This window comes from Heptranchias perlo, chromosome 7 (assembly GCF_035084215.1).
Source record: "Heptranchias perlo isolate sHepPer1 chromosome 7, sHepPer1.hap1, whole genome shotgun sequence".
In the NCBI taxonomy this organism is placed as follows: Eukaryota; Metazoa; Chordata; class Chondrichthyes; order Hexanchiformes; family Hexanchidae; genus Heptranchias; species Heptranchias perlo.
In genome coordinates, this window is record NC_090331.1 from 187,860 (window position 1) to 204,026 (window position 16,167).

The window sequence follows — 16,167 nt, forward strand, 5'->3', positions numbered from 1 at the left end:
CTTGTAGATGGTGGAAAGGCTATAGGGAGTCAAGAGGTGAGTCACTCGCTGCAGAATACCCAGCCTCTCACCTGCTCTTGTAGCCACAGTATTTATATGGCTGGTCCAGTTAAGTTTCTGGTCAATGGTGACCCCCAGGATGTTGATGGTGGGAGATTCGGTGATGGTAATGCTGTCGAATGTCAAGGGGAGGTGTTTAGACTCTCTCTTGTTGGAGATGGTCACTGCCTGGCACTTGTCTGGCGCGAATGTTACTTGCCACTTATCAGCCCAAGCCTGGATGTCGTCCAGGTCTTGCTGCATGCAGGCTCGGACTGCTTCATTATCTGAGGGGTTGCAAATGGAACTGAACACTGTGCAATCGTCAGCGAACATCCCCATTTCTGACCTTATGATGGAGGGAAGGTCATGGATGAAGCAGCTGAAGATGGTTGGGCCTAGGACACTACCCTGAGGAACTCCTGCAGCAATGTCCTGGGGCTGAGATGATTGGCCTCCAACAACCACTACCATCTTCCTTTGTGCTAGGTATGACTCCAGCCACTGGTGAGTTTTCCCCTGATTCCCATTGATTTCAATTTTACTAGGGCTCCTTGGTGCCACACTCGGTCAAATGCTGCCTTGATGTCAAGGGCAGTAACTCTCCCCTCACCTCTGGAATTCAGCTCTTTTGTCCATGTTTGGACCAAGGCTGTAATGAGGTCTGGAGCCGAGTGGTCCTGGCGGAACCCAAACTGAGCATCGGTGAGCAGGTTATTGGTGAGTAAGTGCCGCTTGATAGCACTGTCGATGACACCTTCCGTCACTCGCTACCACAAGGAGGAGTTGAGATGGATAGATTTTTGGACTCTGAGGGAATCAAGGCCTGAGGAGATCGGGCAGAAAAGTGGAGTTGAGGTGGAAGATCAGCCATGATCTGATTGAATGGTGAAGCAGACTCGAGTGGCCGTATGGCCTACTCCTGCTCCTATTTCTTGTGTTCTTATGTTGAGGCAAATAGCATACATGCATTTAAGGAGAAGCTGGATAGTACATGAGGGAGAAAAGAATAGAAGGATTGGACCATTTTGCCAAATGGCCTGTTTCTGTATTCATCGTGAAAATCAAGATCAAGTGAGCTTTTGCCCTTCTGTTCCACGGGAGGTTTCTGTGCTGGAGACTTAATGTAACTCTACACCAGCCCATCAATCACTCCCAGGGCAGATACCGCAGGGCTTAGATACAGAGTAAAGCTCCCTCTACACCAGCCCATCAATCACTCCCAGGGCAGATACCGCAGGGCTTAGATACAGAGTAAAGCTCCCTCTACACTGTCCCATCAAACACTCCCAGGGCAGGTACAGGGTTAGATACAGAGTAAAGATCCCTCTACACTGTCCCATCAAACACTCCCAGGGCAGGTACAGGGTTAGATACAGAGTAAAGATCCCTCTACACCCAACTAACAGTGTGTTTTCTCTGACTATTATTGCCAATACAGTCCTGAATTGGGAACACATTTTCTGTATTCCCAGGCCTGTTACAAATGGGATTGAGGGAGTCGGGAGCGGTGAGCAGAGATCAGGGAAGGAGGGAGCCAGGAGCCTGGAGTTGGGATCTGGGATCTGGGATCCTGTTCCACAGACGCAAGGGACTGGCCACCAGATTATTGCTGATAAAATGGCAACAATTGGAGGACTGGGCGATTGGGATTTTAAAATAATGAGAATGTGGAGTCTGGAGGGAAAAGCAGAGACAGAGCGGTGTGTTGCTTAGTGAGAGGCCGCTTTAAGGATCAGGGAGGGAGGGACCGGGCGGTGAGAGGCCGCTTTAAGGATCAGGGAGGGAGGGACCGGGCAGTGAGAGGCCGCTTTAAGGATCAGGGAGGGAGGGACCGGGCGGTGAGAGGCCGCTTTAAGGATCAGGGAGGGAGGGACCGGGCGGTGAGAGGCCGCTTTAAGGATCAGGGAGGGAGGGACCGGGCGGTGAGAGGCCGCTTTAAGGATCAGGGAGGGAGGGACCGGGCGGTGAGAGGCCGCTTTAAGGATCAGGGAGGGAGGGACCGGGCGGTGAGAGGCCGCTTTAAGGAGCCGGGAGGGAGGGACCGGGCGGTGAGAGGCCGCTTTAAGGAGCCGGGAGGGAGGGACCGGGCGGTGAGAGGCCGCTTTAAGGAGCCGGGAGGGAGGGACCGGGCGGTGAGAGGCCGCTTTAAGGAGCTGTCCCCGGGTCTCGGTGCTGAATTGCTCGGGGTTTAATCAACTCTCCAGCCCCGGAAGGAGAATCTCGGAGCCGGAGCTCGGAACCCGCAGATTCGAGACTCAGAGTGAACCGGAATCAGAGAGGCGGCGGAGGGAGGAGGAGGAGGAGGGTCCGAGGCGGAGGGAGGAGGAGGAGGAGGGTCCGAGGAGGAGGAGGGTCCGAGGCGGAGGGAGGAGGAGGAGGAGGGTCCGAGGCGGAGGGAGGAGGAGGAGGGTCCGAGGCGGAGGGAGGAGGAGGAGGGTCCGAGGCGGAGGGAGGAGGAGGAGGAGGGTCCGAGGCGGAGGGAGGAGGAGGAGGAGGGTCCGAGGCGGAGGGAGGAGGAGGAGGGTCCGAGGAGGAGGAGGGTCCGAGGCGGAGGGAGGAGGAGGAGGAGGGTCCGAGGCGGAGGGAGGAGGAGGAGGGTCCGAGGAGGAGGAGGGTCCGAGGCGGAGGGAGGAGGAGGAGGGTCCGAGGAGGAGGAGGGTCCGAGGCGGAGGGAGGAGGAGGAGGAGGGTCCGAGGCGGAGGGAGGAGGAGGAGGGTCCGAGGCGGAGGGAGGAGGAGGAGGGTCCGAGGCGGAGGGAGGAGGAGGAGGGTCCGAGGCGGAGGGAGGAGGAGGAGGAGGGTCCGAGGCGGAGGGAGGAGGAGGAGGGTCCGAGGCGGAGGGAGGAGGAGGAGGAGGAGGAGGAGCGACCCCGGGCTCCACAACCGGGGGAGAAAATAACCAAATAAACACATCGAGCGGCTCGGAGACCGGACCCGGAGCGGACTCGGACTCGATCCCGGACCCGGACCCGGAGCGGACTCGGACTTGATCCCGGACCCGGACCCGGACCCGGAGCGGACTCGGACTCGATCCCGGACCCGGACCCGGACCCGGAGCGGACTCGGACTCGATCCCGGACCCGGACCCGGAGCGGACCCGGACTCGATCCCGGACCCGGAGCCGCTGCTTCCACCTTTCGATTTATCGATTTATTGATTTCAATTCACTGCAAAACGCGCGACTCTGAAACTGATCGAATGACGATGCGTTTATTCACCAACCGATTTATCGACACCGACCCGAGAGGAACAGCAGAAATCGACTTAAAATCGACTTAAAATCGGCTCCATATTTGTGATTCCCGAGACCCGGAGCGGACCCGGACCCGGACCCGGAGCGGACTCATTCCCGATCGGTTCTGTTCGGGGAAAGAAAGAAATTCAATAATAAATCGATCAATAAATCGGCTCATTTCGAGCTCCGGAGGCCCCGGGACTCTGACCCGGGCTGGGATCGGTCCAGGACCCGGACCCGGGCTGGGATCGGTCCAGGACCCTGACCCGGACCGGGCTGGGATCGGTCCAGGACCCTGACCCGGGCTGGGATCGGTCCGAGGACCCTGACCCGGGCTGGGATCGGTCCGAGGACCCTGACCCGGGCTGGGATCGGTCCGGGGACTCTGACCCGGGCTGGGATCGGTCCGGGGACTCTGACCCGGGCTGGGATCGGTCCAGGACCCGGACCCGGGCTGGGATCGGTCCAGGACCCTGACCCGGACCGGGCTGGGATCGGTCCAGGACCCTGACCCGGGCTGGGATCGGTCCGAGGACCCTGACCCGGGCTGGGATCGGTCCGAGGACCCTGACCCGGGCTGGGATCGGTCCGGGGACTCTGACCCGGGCTGGGATCGGTCCGGGGACTCTGACCCGGGCTGGGATCGGTCCAGGACCCGGACCCGGGCTGGGATCGGTCCAGGACCCTGACCCGGGCTGGGATCGGTCCGAGGACCCTGACCCGGGCTGGGATCGGTCCGAGGACTCTGACCCGGGCTGGGATCGGTCCGGGGACTCTGACCCGGGCTGGGATCGGTCCGGGGACTCTGACCCGGGCTGGGATCGGTCCGGGGACTCTGACCCGGGCTGGGATCGGTCCAGGACCCGGACCCGGGCTGGGATCGGTCCAGGACCCTGACCCGGACCGGGCTGGGATCGGTCCAGGACCCTGACCCGGGCTGGGATCGGTCCGAGGACCCTGACCCGGGCTGGGATCGGTCCGGGGACTCTGACCCGGGCTGGGATCGGTCCGGGGACTCTGACCCGGGCTGGGATCGGTCCAGGAGCCGGACCCGGGCTGGGATCGGTCCGGGGACTCTGACCCGGGCTGGGATCGGTCCAGGACCCTGACCCGGGCTGGGATCGGTCCAGGACTCTGACCCGGGCTGGGATCGGTCCAGGAGCCGGACCCGGGCTGGGATCGGTCCAGGACTCTGACCCGGGCTGGGATCGGTCCAGGACTCTGACCCGGGCTGGGATCGGTCCAGGAGCCGGACCCGGGCTGGGATCGGTCCAGGACCCTGACCCGGGCTGGGATCGGTCCAGGAGCCGGACCCGGGCTGGGATCGGTCCAGGAGCCGGACAGATGTTGCGCCAAGTCCGCCTCAAATGCCGCGGCCGCGTGTTGAATGAGCTGAAGCTTCTGTCACTCCGCCGACCTCCTCCTCCGGCTCCTCTGATGAACGATCAAATCACTCGGCCGATTAACCACGGGGTCCCGTCCAACAACACGCTGCCTCCGGCCGGCAAAGGGAGCGAGCCGCGGGCAGGCGGCGCCGCGGGGGAGGAGCGCTGCCCCCAGGACCATCAACACATCGGGGCTGAGCCGCCCACGGCCCTCGGCAGCCCCTCCGCCGAGGACTCTGACCGGAGGAAAGGCGAGGACAGGCTGTCTCTCAGCAGCAGCATCGCCAGCGGCTGTCGGTCCCCTCAGTGCCGGATCTGCTTCCAGGGACCTGAGCAGGTGAGTGACGGGCCGTTCCCCATCACCAACTCCCCTTGTGGGACCCGCTCTCCCCGCTCCCCAACTCCAAAGGGGAAGGAAGAAACGGGAGGGAGAGGATCAGCTGGGCCCGGTTACATGGCTTCACATCGAACTGGGATGATATTCGGAGTTGGCTTTGATGCTGTCGTTGGATTGTTGACTTGCGAACACTTTTTAAAAAATGGTCAAATCCTTGGTCTTGAGACAGGGCCCTTTTTACCCGCACCGGGAGAAGTGACAGCTCCTGGGGTACAATGCAGGATCCGCTCTCCCACCTCCCCTGGACAGCAGTGGTGAGGAGACACCATAGGTGAACCTGGTGTAAACACATTCACACACACACAGCTCCAACAGAAATGTTCACACACACACAGCTCCAACAACGCTCAAGAAGCTCGACACCATCCAGGACAAAGCAGCCCGCTTGATTGGCACCCCATCCACCACCTTAAACATTCACTCCCTTTACCACCGGCGCACTGTGGCTGCAGTGTGCACCATCCACAGGATGCACTGCAGCAACTCGCCAAGGCTTCTTCGACAGCACCTCCCAAACCCGCGACCTCTACCACCGAGAAGGACAAGAACAGCAGGCACATGGGAACAACACCACCTGCACGTTCCCCTCCCAGTCACACACCATCCCGACGAGGAAATATATCAACGTTCCTTCACCGTCGCTGGGTCAAAATCCTGGAACTCCCTTCCTAACAGCACTGTGGGAGAACCGTCACCACACAGACTGCAGCGGTTCAAGAAGGCGGCTCACCACCACCTTCTCAAGGGCAATTAGGGATGGGCAATAAATGCTGGCCTCGCCAGCGACGCCCACATCATAGAATCATAGAAGTTACAACATGGAAACAGGCCCTTCGGCCCAACATGTCCATGTCACCCAGTTTATACCACTAAGCTAGTCCCAATTGCCTGCACTTGGCCCATATCCCTCTATACCCATCTTACCCATGTAACTGTCCAAATGCTTTTTAAAAGACAAAATTGTACCCGCCTCTACTACTGCCTCTGGCAGCTCGTTCCAGACACTCACCACCCTTTGAGTGAAAAAATTGCCCCTCTGGACCCTTTTGTATCTCTCCCCTCTCACCTTTAATCTATGCCCCCTCGTTATAGACTCCCCTACCTTTGGGAAAAGATTTTGACTATCTACCTTATCTATGCCCCTCATTATTTTATAGACTTCGATAAGATCACCCCTAAACCTCCTACTCTCCAGGGAAAAAAGTCCCAGTCTATCTAACCTCTCCCTATAAGTCAAACCATCAAGTCCCGGTAGCATCCTAGTAAATCTTTTCTGCACTCTTTCTAGTTTAATAATATCCTTTCTATAATAGGGTGACTAGAACTGTACACAGTATTCCAAGTGTGGCCTCACCAATGCCCTGTACAACTTCAACAAGACATCCCAACTCCTGCATTCAATGTTCTGACCAATGAAACCAAGCATGCCGAATGCCTTCTTCACCACCCTATCCACCTGTGACTCCACTCTCAAGGAGCTATGAACCTGTACTCCTAGATCTCTTTGTTCTATAACTCTCCCCAATGCCCTACCATTAACGGAGTAGGTCCTGGCCCAATTCGATCTACCAAAATGCATCACCTCACATTTACCTAAATTAAACTCCATCTGCCATTAATCGGCCCACTAGATAACCTTCTTCACTGTCCACAATGCCACCAATCTTGGTGTCATCTGCAAACTTACGAACCATGCCTCCTAAATTCTCATCCAAATCATTAATATAAATAACAAATAACAGCGGACCCAGCACCGATCCCTGAGGCACACCGCTGGCCTCCAGTTTGAAAAACAACCATCTACAACCACCCTCTGTCTTCTGTCGTCAAGCCAATTTTGTATCCAATTGGCTACCTCACCTTGGATCCCGTGAGATTTAACCTTATGTAACAACCTACCATGCGGTACCTTGTCAAAGGCTTTGCTGAAGTCCATGTAGACCACGTCTACTGCACAGCCCTCATCTATCTTCTTGGTTACCCCTTCAAAAAACTCAATCAAATTCGTGAGACATGATTTTCCTCTCACAAAACCATGCTGACTGTTCCTAATCAGTCCCTGCATCTCCAAATGCCTGTAGATCCTGTCTCTCAGAATACCCTCTAACAACTTACCCACTACAGATGTCAGGCTCACCGGTCTGTAGTTCCCAGGCTTTTCCCTGCCGCCCTTCTTAAACAAAGGCACAACATTTGCGACCCTCCAATCTTCAGGCACCTCACCTGTAGCTGTCGATGATTCAAATATCTCTGCTAGGGGACCCGCAATTTCCTCCCTAACCTCCCATAAGGTCCTGGGATACATTTCATCAGGTCCCGGAGATTTATCTACCTTGATGCGCGTTAAGACTTCCAGCACCTACCTCTCTGTAATATGTACACTCCTCAAGACATCACTATTTATTTCCCCAAGTTCCCTAACATCCATGCCTTTCTCAACCGTAAATACCGATGTGAAATATTCATTCAGGATCTCACCCATCTCTTGTGGTTCCGCACATAGATGACCTTGTTGATCCTTAAGAGGCCCTACTCTCTTCCTAGTTACTCTTTTGCCCTTTATGTATTTGTAGAAGCTCTTTGGATTCTCCTTTGCCTTATCTGCCAAAGCAATCTCATGTCCCTTTTTTGCCCTCCTGATTTCTCTCTTAACTCTACTCCGGCAATCTCTATACTCTTCAAGGGATCCACTTGATCCCAGCTGTCTATGCATGTCATATGCCTCCTTTTTGACTAGGGCCTCAATCTCCCGAGTCATCCAAGGTTCCCTACTTCTACCAGCCTTGCCCTTCACTTTATAAGGAATGTGCTTACCCTGAACCCTGGTTAACACACTTTTGAAAGCCTCCCACTTACCAGACGTCCCTTTGCCTGCCAACAGACTCTCCCAACCAACTTCTGAAAGTTCCTGTCTAATACCATCAAAATTGGCCTTTCCCCAATTTAGAATTTTAACTTTTGGGCCAGACCTATCCTTCTCCATAGCTATCTTAAAACTAATGGAATTATGATCACTGGTCCCAAAGTGATCCCTCACTAACACTTCTGTCACCTGCCCTTCCTTATTTCCCAAGAGGAGGTCAAGTTTTGCCCCCTCTCTCGTCGGGCCATCCACATACTGAATGAGAAATTCCTCCTGAATACACTCAACAAATTTCTCTCCATCCAAGCCCCTAATGCTATGGCTGTCCCAGTCAATGTTGGGAAAGTTAAAGTCCCCTACTATTACCACCCTATTTTTCTTGCAGCTGTCTGTAATCTCCTTACATATTTGCTCCTCAATTTCCCGTTGACTATTTGGGGGTCTGTAGTACAATCCGATCAAAGTGATCTCTCCCTTCTTATTTTTCAGTTCCACCCATATGGACTCAGTGGGCGAACCCTCGGATATATCCCCTCTCACTACTGCCGTGATGTTCTCCCTAATCAAGAACGCAACTCCCCCTCCTCTCTTACCTCCTGCTCTATCTTTCCTATAGCATCTGTACCCTGGAACATTGAGCTGCCAGTCCTGCCCCTCCCTTAGCCATGTTTCAGTAATAGCTATAACATCCCAGTCCCATGTACCCATCCATGCCCTGAGTTCATCTGCCTTGCCCATCAGACTTCTGAGTTCATCTGCCTTGCCCATCAGACTTCTTGCATTGTAATAAATGCAGTTTAATCTAGACTTCCCTTGGTCTTTGCCCTGCTTTCCCAGACCATCTGTCCGGTCATGTTCTGTACACTCTCCCTTCCTGCCTTTTGTTTCTGTCACCACTTTATTTCCCACTGACTTCCTGCATCGGTTCCCATCCCCCTGCCACATTAGTTTAAACCCTCCCCAACAGCACTAGCAAACACTCCCCCTAGGACATTGATTCCAGTCCTGCCCAGATGCACACCGTCCAATTTGTACTGGTCCCATCTCCCCCAGAACCAATGGCCCAGGAATTTGAATCCCTCCCTCTTGCACCATCTCTCAAGCCACGTATTCATCTTAGCTATCCTGTCATTCCTACTCTGACTAGCCCGTGGCACTGGTAGCAATCCTGAGATTACTACCTTTGAGGTCCTACTCTTTAGTTTAACTCCTAACTCCCTAAATTCAGCTTGTAGGACCTCATCCTGTTTTTTACCTATATCGTTGGTGCCTATATGCACCACGACAACTGGCTGTTCACCCTCCCCCTCCAGAATGTCCTGCAGCCGCTCCGAGACATCCCTGACCCTTGCACCATGGAGGCAACATACCATCCTGGAGTCTCGGTTGCGTCCGCAGTTCCGCCTGTCTATTCCCCTTACAATCGAGTCCCCTATCACTATAGCTCTGCCACTCTTTTTCCTGCCCTCCTGTGCAGCAGAGCCAGCCACGGTGCCATGAACCTGGCCACTGCCACCTTCCCCTGGTGAGCCATCTCCCCCAACAGTATCCAAAACGGTATACCTGTTTTGAAGGGAGATGACCGCAGGGGACCCCTGCACTGCCTTCCTACTCTTCCTCTGTCTGTTGGTCACCCATTCACTATCTCCCTCAGTAATTTTTATCTGTGGTGTGACCAACTCACTGAACGTGCTATCCACGACTTTCTCAGCATCGCGGATGCTCCAAAGTGAGTCCATCCGCAGCTCCAGAGCCGTCAAGCGGTCAAACAGTAGCTGCAGCTGGACACATTTCCCGCAGGTGAAGGAACCAGGGACACAGGAAGGATCCCTGAATTCCCACATCCCACAAGAGGAACATGACACGGCCCTGGGATCTCCTGCCATGACTTAACCCTTAAGTTAGCTTAACAACAACTACAATGTCAAGAGAAAAAAAAAGGAAAGAAAAACTACATCCCTCTCCCACGAATGAATAAAAAAGTGTTCACACACACACCTCCAACAGAAGTGTTCACACTCACACACACACCTCGGAACATAGGAACAGGAGTAGGCCATTCAGCCCCTCGTGCCTGCTCCGCCATTTAATAAGATCATGGCTGATCTGTGATCTAACTCCATATACCTGCTTTTGGCCCATATCCCTTAATACCTTTGGTTGCCAAAAAGCTATCCATCTCAGATTTAAATTTAGCAATTGAGCTAGTATCAATTGCCGTTTGCGGAAGAGAGTTCCAAACTTCTACCACCCTTTGTGTGTAGAAATGTTTTCAAATCTCGCTCCTGAAAGGTCTGGCTCTAATTTTTAGACTGTGCCCCCTCCTCCCAAAATCCCCAACCAGCGGAAATAGTTTCTCTCTATCCACCCTATCCGTTCGAGTCCCCTATCACTATAGCTCTGCCACTCTTTTTCCTGCCCTCCTGTGCAGCAGAGCCAGCCACGGTGCCATGAACCTGGCCACTGCCACCTTCCCCTGGTGAGCCATCTCCCCCAACAGTATCCAAAACGGTATACCTGTTTAAGAGGGGGATGGACACAGGGGACCCCTGCACTACCTGCCTGCACCTCTTACTCTGCCTGGTGGTCACCCATTCACTTCCTGCCTGTATACCCTTTACCTGCGGTGTGACCAACTCGCTAAACGTGCTATCCACGAGTTTCTCTGCATCGCGGATGCTCCACAGTGAGTCCACCCGCAGCTCCAGCTCCGAGATACGATCGGTCAGTAGCTGCAGGTGGACACACTTCCCGCACACATGGTCGGCAGGGACACTGGTAGTGTCCATGACTTCCCACATCTTGCAGGAGGGGCATATCACGGGTGCGAGGTCTGCTGCCATGACTTGCCTTAGCTTAGTTACCCCTTTTAAATTACGTTGAAATTAGAAAATGTTAACTATACTAGGGACCTAGGTTCACTAAAAAAAACACGACCTGCTATAAAACCTGCAGACCTTAAGTTTAGTTAATTATTTAATTATAAATGTGGTTATGTTACCTGGTTTTATTGTAACTTAGCCCATAGTTCTAAGAAAAAGAAATACTCACCACCAACCACCCACCTGCTTTACCTGTGACGTCACTCTTTGATTTTTTTTTTTATCAGAACCCGGTTGGTCCGCTCTCTCGCTCTGCGCTGTTTTTATCCCCACTCCGCTCTCGCTGTTTCCCACCGCTCTGGTCCGCTCTCTCTCTGCGCTGTTTTTATCCCCACTCCGCTCTCGCTGTTTCCCACCGCTCTGGTCCGCTCTCTCTCTGCGCTGTTTTTATCCCCACTCCGCTCTCGCTGTTTCCCACCGCTCTGGTCCGCTCTCTCTCTGCGCTGTTTTTATCCCCACTCCGCTCTCGCTGTTTCCCACCGCTCTGGTCCGCTCTCTCTCTGCGCTGTTTTTATCCCCACTCCGCTCTCGCTGTTTCCCACCGCTCTGGTCCGCTCTCTCGCTCTGCGCTGTTTTTATCCCCACTCCGCTCTCACTGTTTCCCACCGCTCTGGTCCGCTCTCTCTCTGCGCTGTTTTTATCCCCGCTCCGCTCTCACTGTTTCCCACCGCTCTGGTCCGCTCTCTCTCCGATTATAGTTAGGGCATCCGCAATGTGCTCACCTACTTCCTTTAAAACCCTGGGATGGAAACCATCTGGTCCTGGGGATTTGTCACTCTTTAGTGCTATTATTTTCTTCATTACTGTTGTTTTACTTATGTTAATTTTATCGAGTCCCTGTCCCTGATTCAATATTAGTTTTCTTGGGATTTCCGGCATGCTATCCTCTTTCTCTACTGTAAATACTGACGCAAAATAATTGTTCAACATGTCCGCCATTTCCCCATTGTCAATGACAATATCCCCACTTTCAGTTTTTAAGGGGCCAACACTGCTCCTGACCACCCTCTTTTTCCGAATGTAACTATAAAAGTTCTTCGTATTGGTTTTGATATCCCTTGCAAGTTTCTTTTCATACTCTCTTTTTGTAGCTCTTACTGTCTGTTTTGTGACCCTTTGTTGATCTTTGTATCTTTCCCATTCGCCAGGATCTGTGCCATTTTTTTGCCTTTTTGTATGCCCTTTCCTTTTGTCTTATACTGTCCCTTACCTCTAGTTGTCCAGGGCTGTTTTTTTTGGCAAGTAGAGTTCTTGCCCCTCAGGGGTATAAACCGGTTCTGTATCACGTTAAATGTTTCTTTAAACATTTCCCACTGATCATCAGTCCTTTTACCCATTAACAGATTTGCCCAGTTTACTGTGGACAGTCTCTGTCTCATCCCATTGAAGTCGGCTTTGCCCAAGTCTAGAATCTAAGCAGCTGATTCACTTTTTTCCCTTTCAAACACTACATTGAACTCGATCATGTTATGATCACTATTGGATAGATGTTCACACACAGTTAAGCTGTTAACTAAATCTGGTTCATTACTCATTACTAAATCTAGTATGGCTTGCCCCCTTGTTGCCTCTAGGACATTCCGCTGTAGAAAACTATCCTGGACACACTCAAGAAATTTACTACCTTTCTGACAGTTGTTAGTCTGCTTTTCCCAATCTATGTGAAGGTTAAAGTCCCCCATTAAGACCACTATGACTTTCTTACATGCTTGTCTAATCTCTGCATTTATACAATCTGGCACTTCAGAGCTGCTGCCAGGGGTCCTATACACAACTCCCACGATAGTCTTAGATTCTTTCCTATTTCTCAATTCAACCCATAAGGTCTCTGTTGGCTGCTTATCTCTCGTTATATCATCCTTTATTATTGAAGTGATTTCATCTCTAATCATTAAGGCTGCTCCTCCCCCTCTTCCATTTTCCCTGACTCTCCTGTAGACCTTATATTTAGTTCCCAATCCTGACCATCCTGCAGCCAAGTCTCAGTAATAGCTATCGTGTCATACCCTCCAATTTGAATTTGAACCTGTAGTTCATTTAATTTATTCCTTATACTTCGTGCATTTGTATGTAGAACTCTTAGTTGGGCCACACATCCTAGCCTGACCTTCTCGTTTTCACTTTACCTGTAGTGTCTGAAGTACACTTTCTTTCTGCTGCTCTACGCTTTTCCCTTTCACTTGTTCTTGAACAACTGTTTGTACTATTTGTATTGTAGATTTCCCCTGGGTCTTCCCCTCTCTTGCTGCTCTCAACTTTACTCCCTTCTGTCTCCCCGCTCAGGTTCCCATTCCCCTGCCACTCTAGTTTAAACCTTCCCCAACAGCACTAGCAAACACCCCCGCGAGGACATTGGTCCCGGTCCTGCTCGGGTGTAACCCGTCACGCTTGTACAGGTCCCACCTTCCCCAGAACCGGTCCCAATGTCCCAGGAATCTAAATCCCTCCCTCCTACACCATCCCTGCAGCCACGCATTCATCCTGTCTATTCTCCTGTTCCTATACTCACGAGCACGTAGCACCGGTAGTAATCCTGAGATCACTACTTTTGAAGTCCTGCTTTTTAATTTATCTCCTAACTCCTTAAATTCACCTTGCAGGACCTCATCCCTTTTTTTACCTATGTCGTTGGTACCAATATGGACCACGACTACTGACTGTTCACACTCCCCCTCCAGAATGTCCTGTAGCCGCTCCGCAACATCCTTGACCCTAGCACCAAGAAGGCAACATACCATTCTGGAGTCACATTTGTGGCCACAGAAACACCTATCTGTTCCCCTTACAATTGAATCCCCTATCACTATAGCCCTGCCACTCATCTTCCTCCCCTCCTGTGCACCAGAGCCCCCAATGGTGCCACGAACTTGGCTCTTGCTGCTTTCCCCTGATAAGCCATCTCGCTCAACACTCTCCAAAGCGGTATATCTGTTTGAGAGGGAGATGGCCCCAGGGGACCCCTGCTCTACCTGCCGAGTTCTTTTACCTTACAGCAGTGTTCACACTCACAGCTCCAACAGCAGTGTTCTCACACAAAGGAACATAGGAACAGGAGTAGGCCATTCAGTCCCTTGTGCCTGCTCCGCCATTTGATAAGATCATGGCTGATCTGTGATCTAACTCCATATACCCGCCTTTGGCCCATATCCCGTAATACCTGTGGTTGCCAAAAAGCTATCTATCTCAGATTTAAATTTAGCAATTGAGCTAGTATCAATTGCCATTTGCGGAAGAGAGTTCCAAACTTCTACAACCCTTTGTGTGTAGAAATGTTTTCTAATCTCACTCCTGAAAGGTCTGGCTCTAATTTTTAGACTGTGCCCCCTACTCCTAGAATCCCCAACTAGCGGAAATAGTTTCTCTCTATCCACCCTATCCATTCCCCTTAATATCTTATAAACTTCGATCAGATCACCCCTTAACCTTCGAAACTCTAGAGAATACAACCCTAATTTGTGTAATCTCTCCTCGTAACTTAACGCTTGAAGTCTGGGTATCATTCTAGTAAACCTACGCTGCACTCCCTCCAAGGCCAATATGTCCTTCCGAAGGTGCGGTGCCCAGAACTGCTCACAGTACTCCAGGTGCGGTCTAACCAGGGTTTTGTATAGCTGCAGCATAACTTCTGCCCCTTGTACTCTAGTCCTCTCGATATAAAGGCCAGTAGTCCATTAGCCTTATTGATTATTTTCTGCACCTGTTCATGACACTTCAATGATCTATGTACCTGAACCCCTAAGTCCCTTTGGACATCCACAGTTTTTAACTTTTTACCATTTAGAAAGTACCCTGTTCTATCCTTTTTTGATCCAAAGTGGATGACCTCACAATTGTCTACATTGAATTCCATTTGCCACCGTTTTGCCCATTCACCTAATCTATCGATATCGCTTTGTAATTTTATGTTTTCATCTACACTGCTTTTTTTTTATTCGTTCACGGGATGTGGGCGTCGCTGGCAAGGCCGGCATTTATTGCCCATCCCTAATTGCCCTCGAGAAGGTGGTGGTGAGCCGCCTTCTTGAACCGCTGCAGTCCGTGTGGTGACGGTTCTCCCACAGTGCTGTTAGGAAGGGAGTTCCAGGATTTTGACCCAGCGACGATGAAGGAACGGCGATATATTTCCAAGTCGGGATGGTGTGTGACTTGGAGGGGAACGTGCAGGTGGTGTTGTTCCCATGCGCCTGCTGCCCTTGTCCTTCTAGGTGGTAGAGGTCGCGGGTTTGGGAGGTGCTGTCGAAGAAGCCTTGGCGAGTTGCTGCAGTGCATCCTGTGGATGGTGCACACTGCAGCCACAGTGCGCCGGTGGTGAAGGGGGTGAATGGAGTTAGGTCACAGATCAGGCATGATCTCACTGAATGGTGGAACAGGCTTGAGGGGCTAAATGGCCTCCTCCTGTTCCTATGTTCCTCTAATAAAGTTTCATTACTCTACAGGGAGTGGGCTGGCTAGCTGACAGGCAACAGCAAGGGCACTGGTGGCGTGGCAGTGGCAGGTCAGGAATGCTGTCATCCTGAGAGACGACAGCAGGTTCATGTTCCATGGAGCCACTGCCACTTGCTGCCTCCTGTAATACGGCATCTTCTGCTGCAAGAAGCGGTGCATGTGTCAGAGAGTGCCCTGCAAGATGTTTGGTTGAATAGCTGCCAGTGTGTGTGACCTGTGAGTTGTAGGTGTGCGGCTTGCAACAGTGGTAATGTATGAGGATGAGAGGAAGCATCTGATTGGAAGAGTTAAGTACTGATTGAAAGAGTTTGTTGGCAGGTGGTGAGGGGAGTGTCAAGCTGAGCAACCTTTGTTCAATGTTTTGAAGGAACTCAACAGTTTGTAAACATAAGGACGAGACCTGCATCTGTGTTTTACATGTGCAAATTCTGATCTCCGTTCAGACACCGTTCAGACCCGTATCTTATATTTTGAAAATATAACAGTCCCGCAAACTTTGAACAGTTAAGTTATTACTCATTAAAAATTCCAGAGTTCCCATCATCACGGAGCAGCAGTCTGAGGTTTAGTGGCCGGCCTGCCCTGAGGCCACTGCTCAGGTGCTCCCTGTGGGGAAGTGGTCTAAAAACGGTCCTGAGGTTTATTTGTTACTATTTATTCTGGGGATGTGGGCGTCGCTGGCGAGGCCGGCCTTTATTGCCTATCCCTAGTTGCCCCTTGAGAAGGTGGTGGTGAGCTTTTCTTCAACCGCTGAACCACTGAATGGCTTGCTAGGTTACTTCAGAGACCATAAGAGTCAATCACATAGTGTGAAACTGGAGTCACGTGCAGGCCAGAGCGGGTAGGGGTGGAAAATTCCCTTCCCTGAGGGGCACTAGTACGCCAGTTGGCTTTTTACCACATTCCGGTAGTTTTCCT

General features: G+C 52.1%; 1 protein-coding gene across 1 annotated transcript in view; it reads left to right on the top strand.

Moving 5' to 3' along the window:
- Positions 1 to 4,620: 4,620 nt before the first annotated feature.
- LOC137323450 (E3 ubiquitin-protein ligase MARCHF4-like) overlaps positions 4,621 to 16,167 on the top strand; it is a 148,573-nt gene continuing 137,026 nt past the window's right edge. The window contains exon 1 of the mRNA XM_067986927.1: positions 4,621 to 4,998. Coding sequence (XP_067843028.1) covers positions 4,621 to 4,998 — 378 coding nt within the window. The remainder of the gene's footprint in view (positions 4,999 to 16,167) is intronic.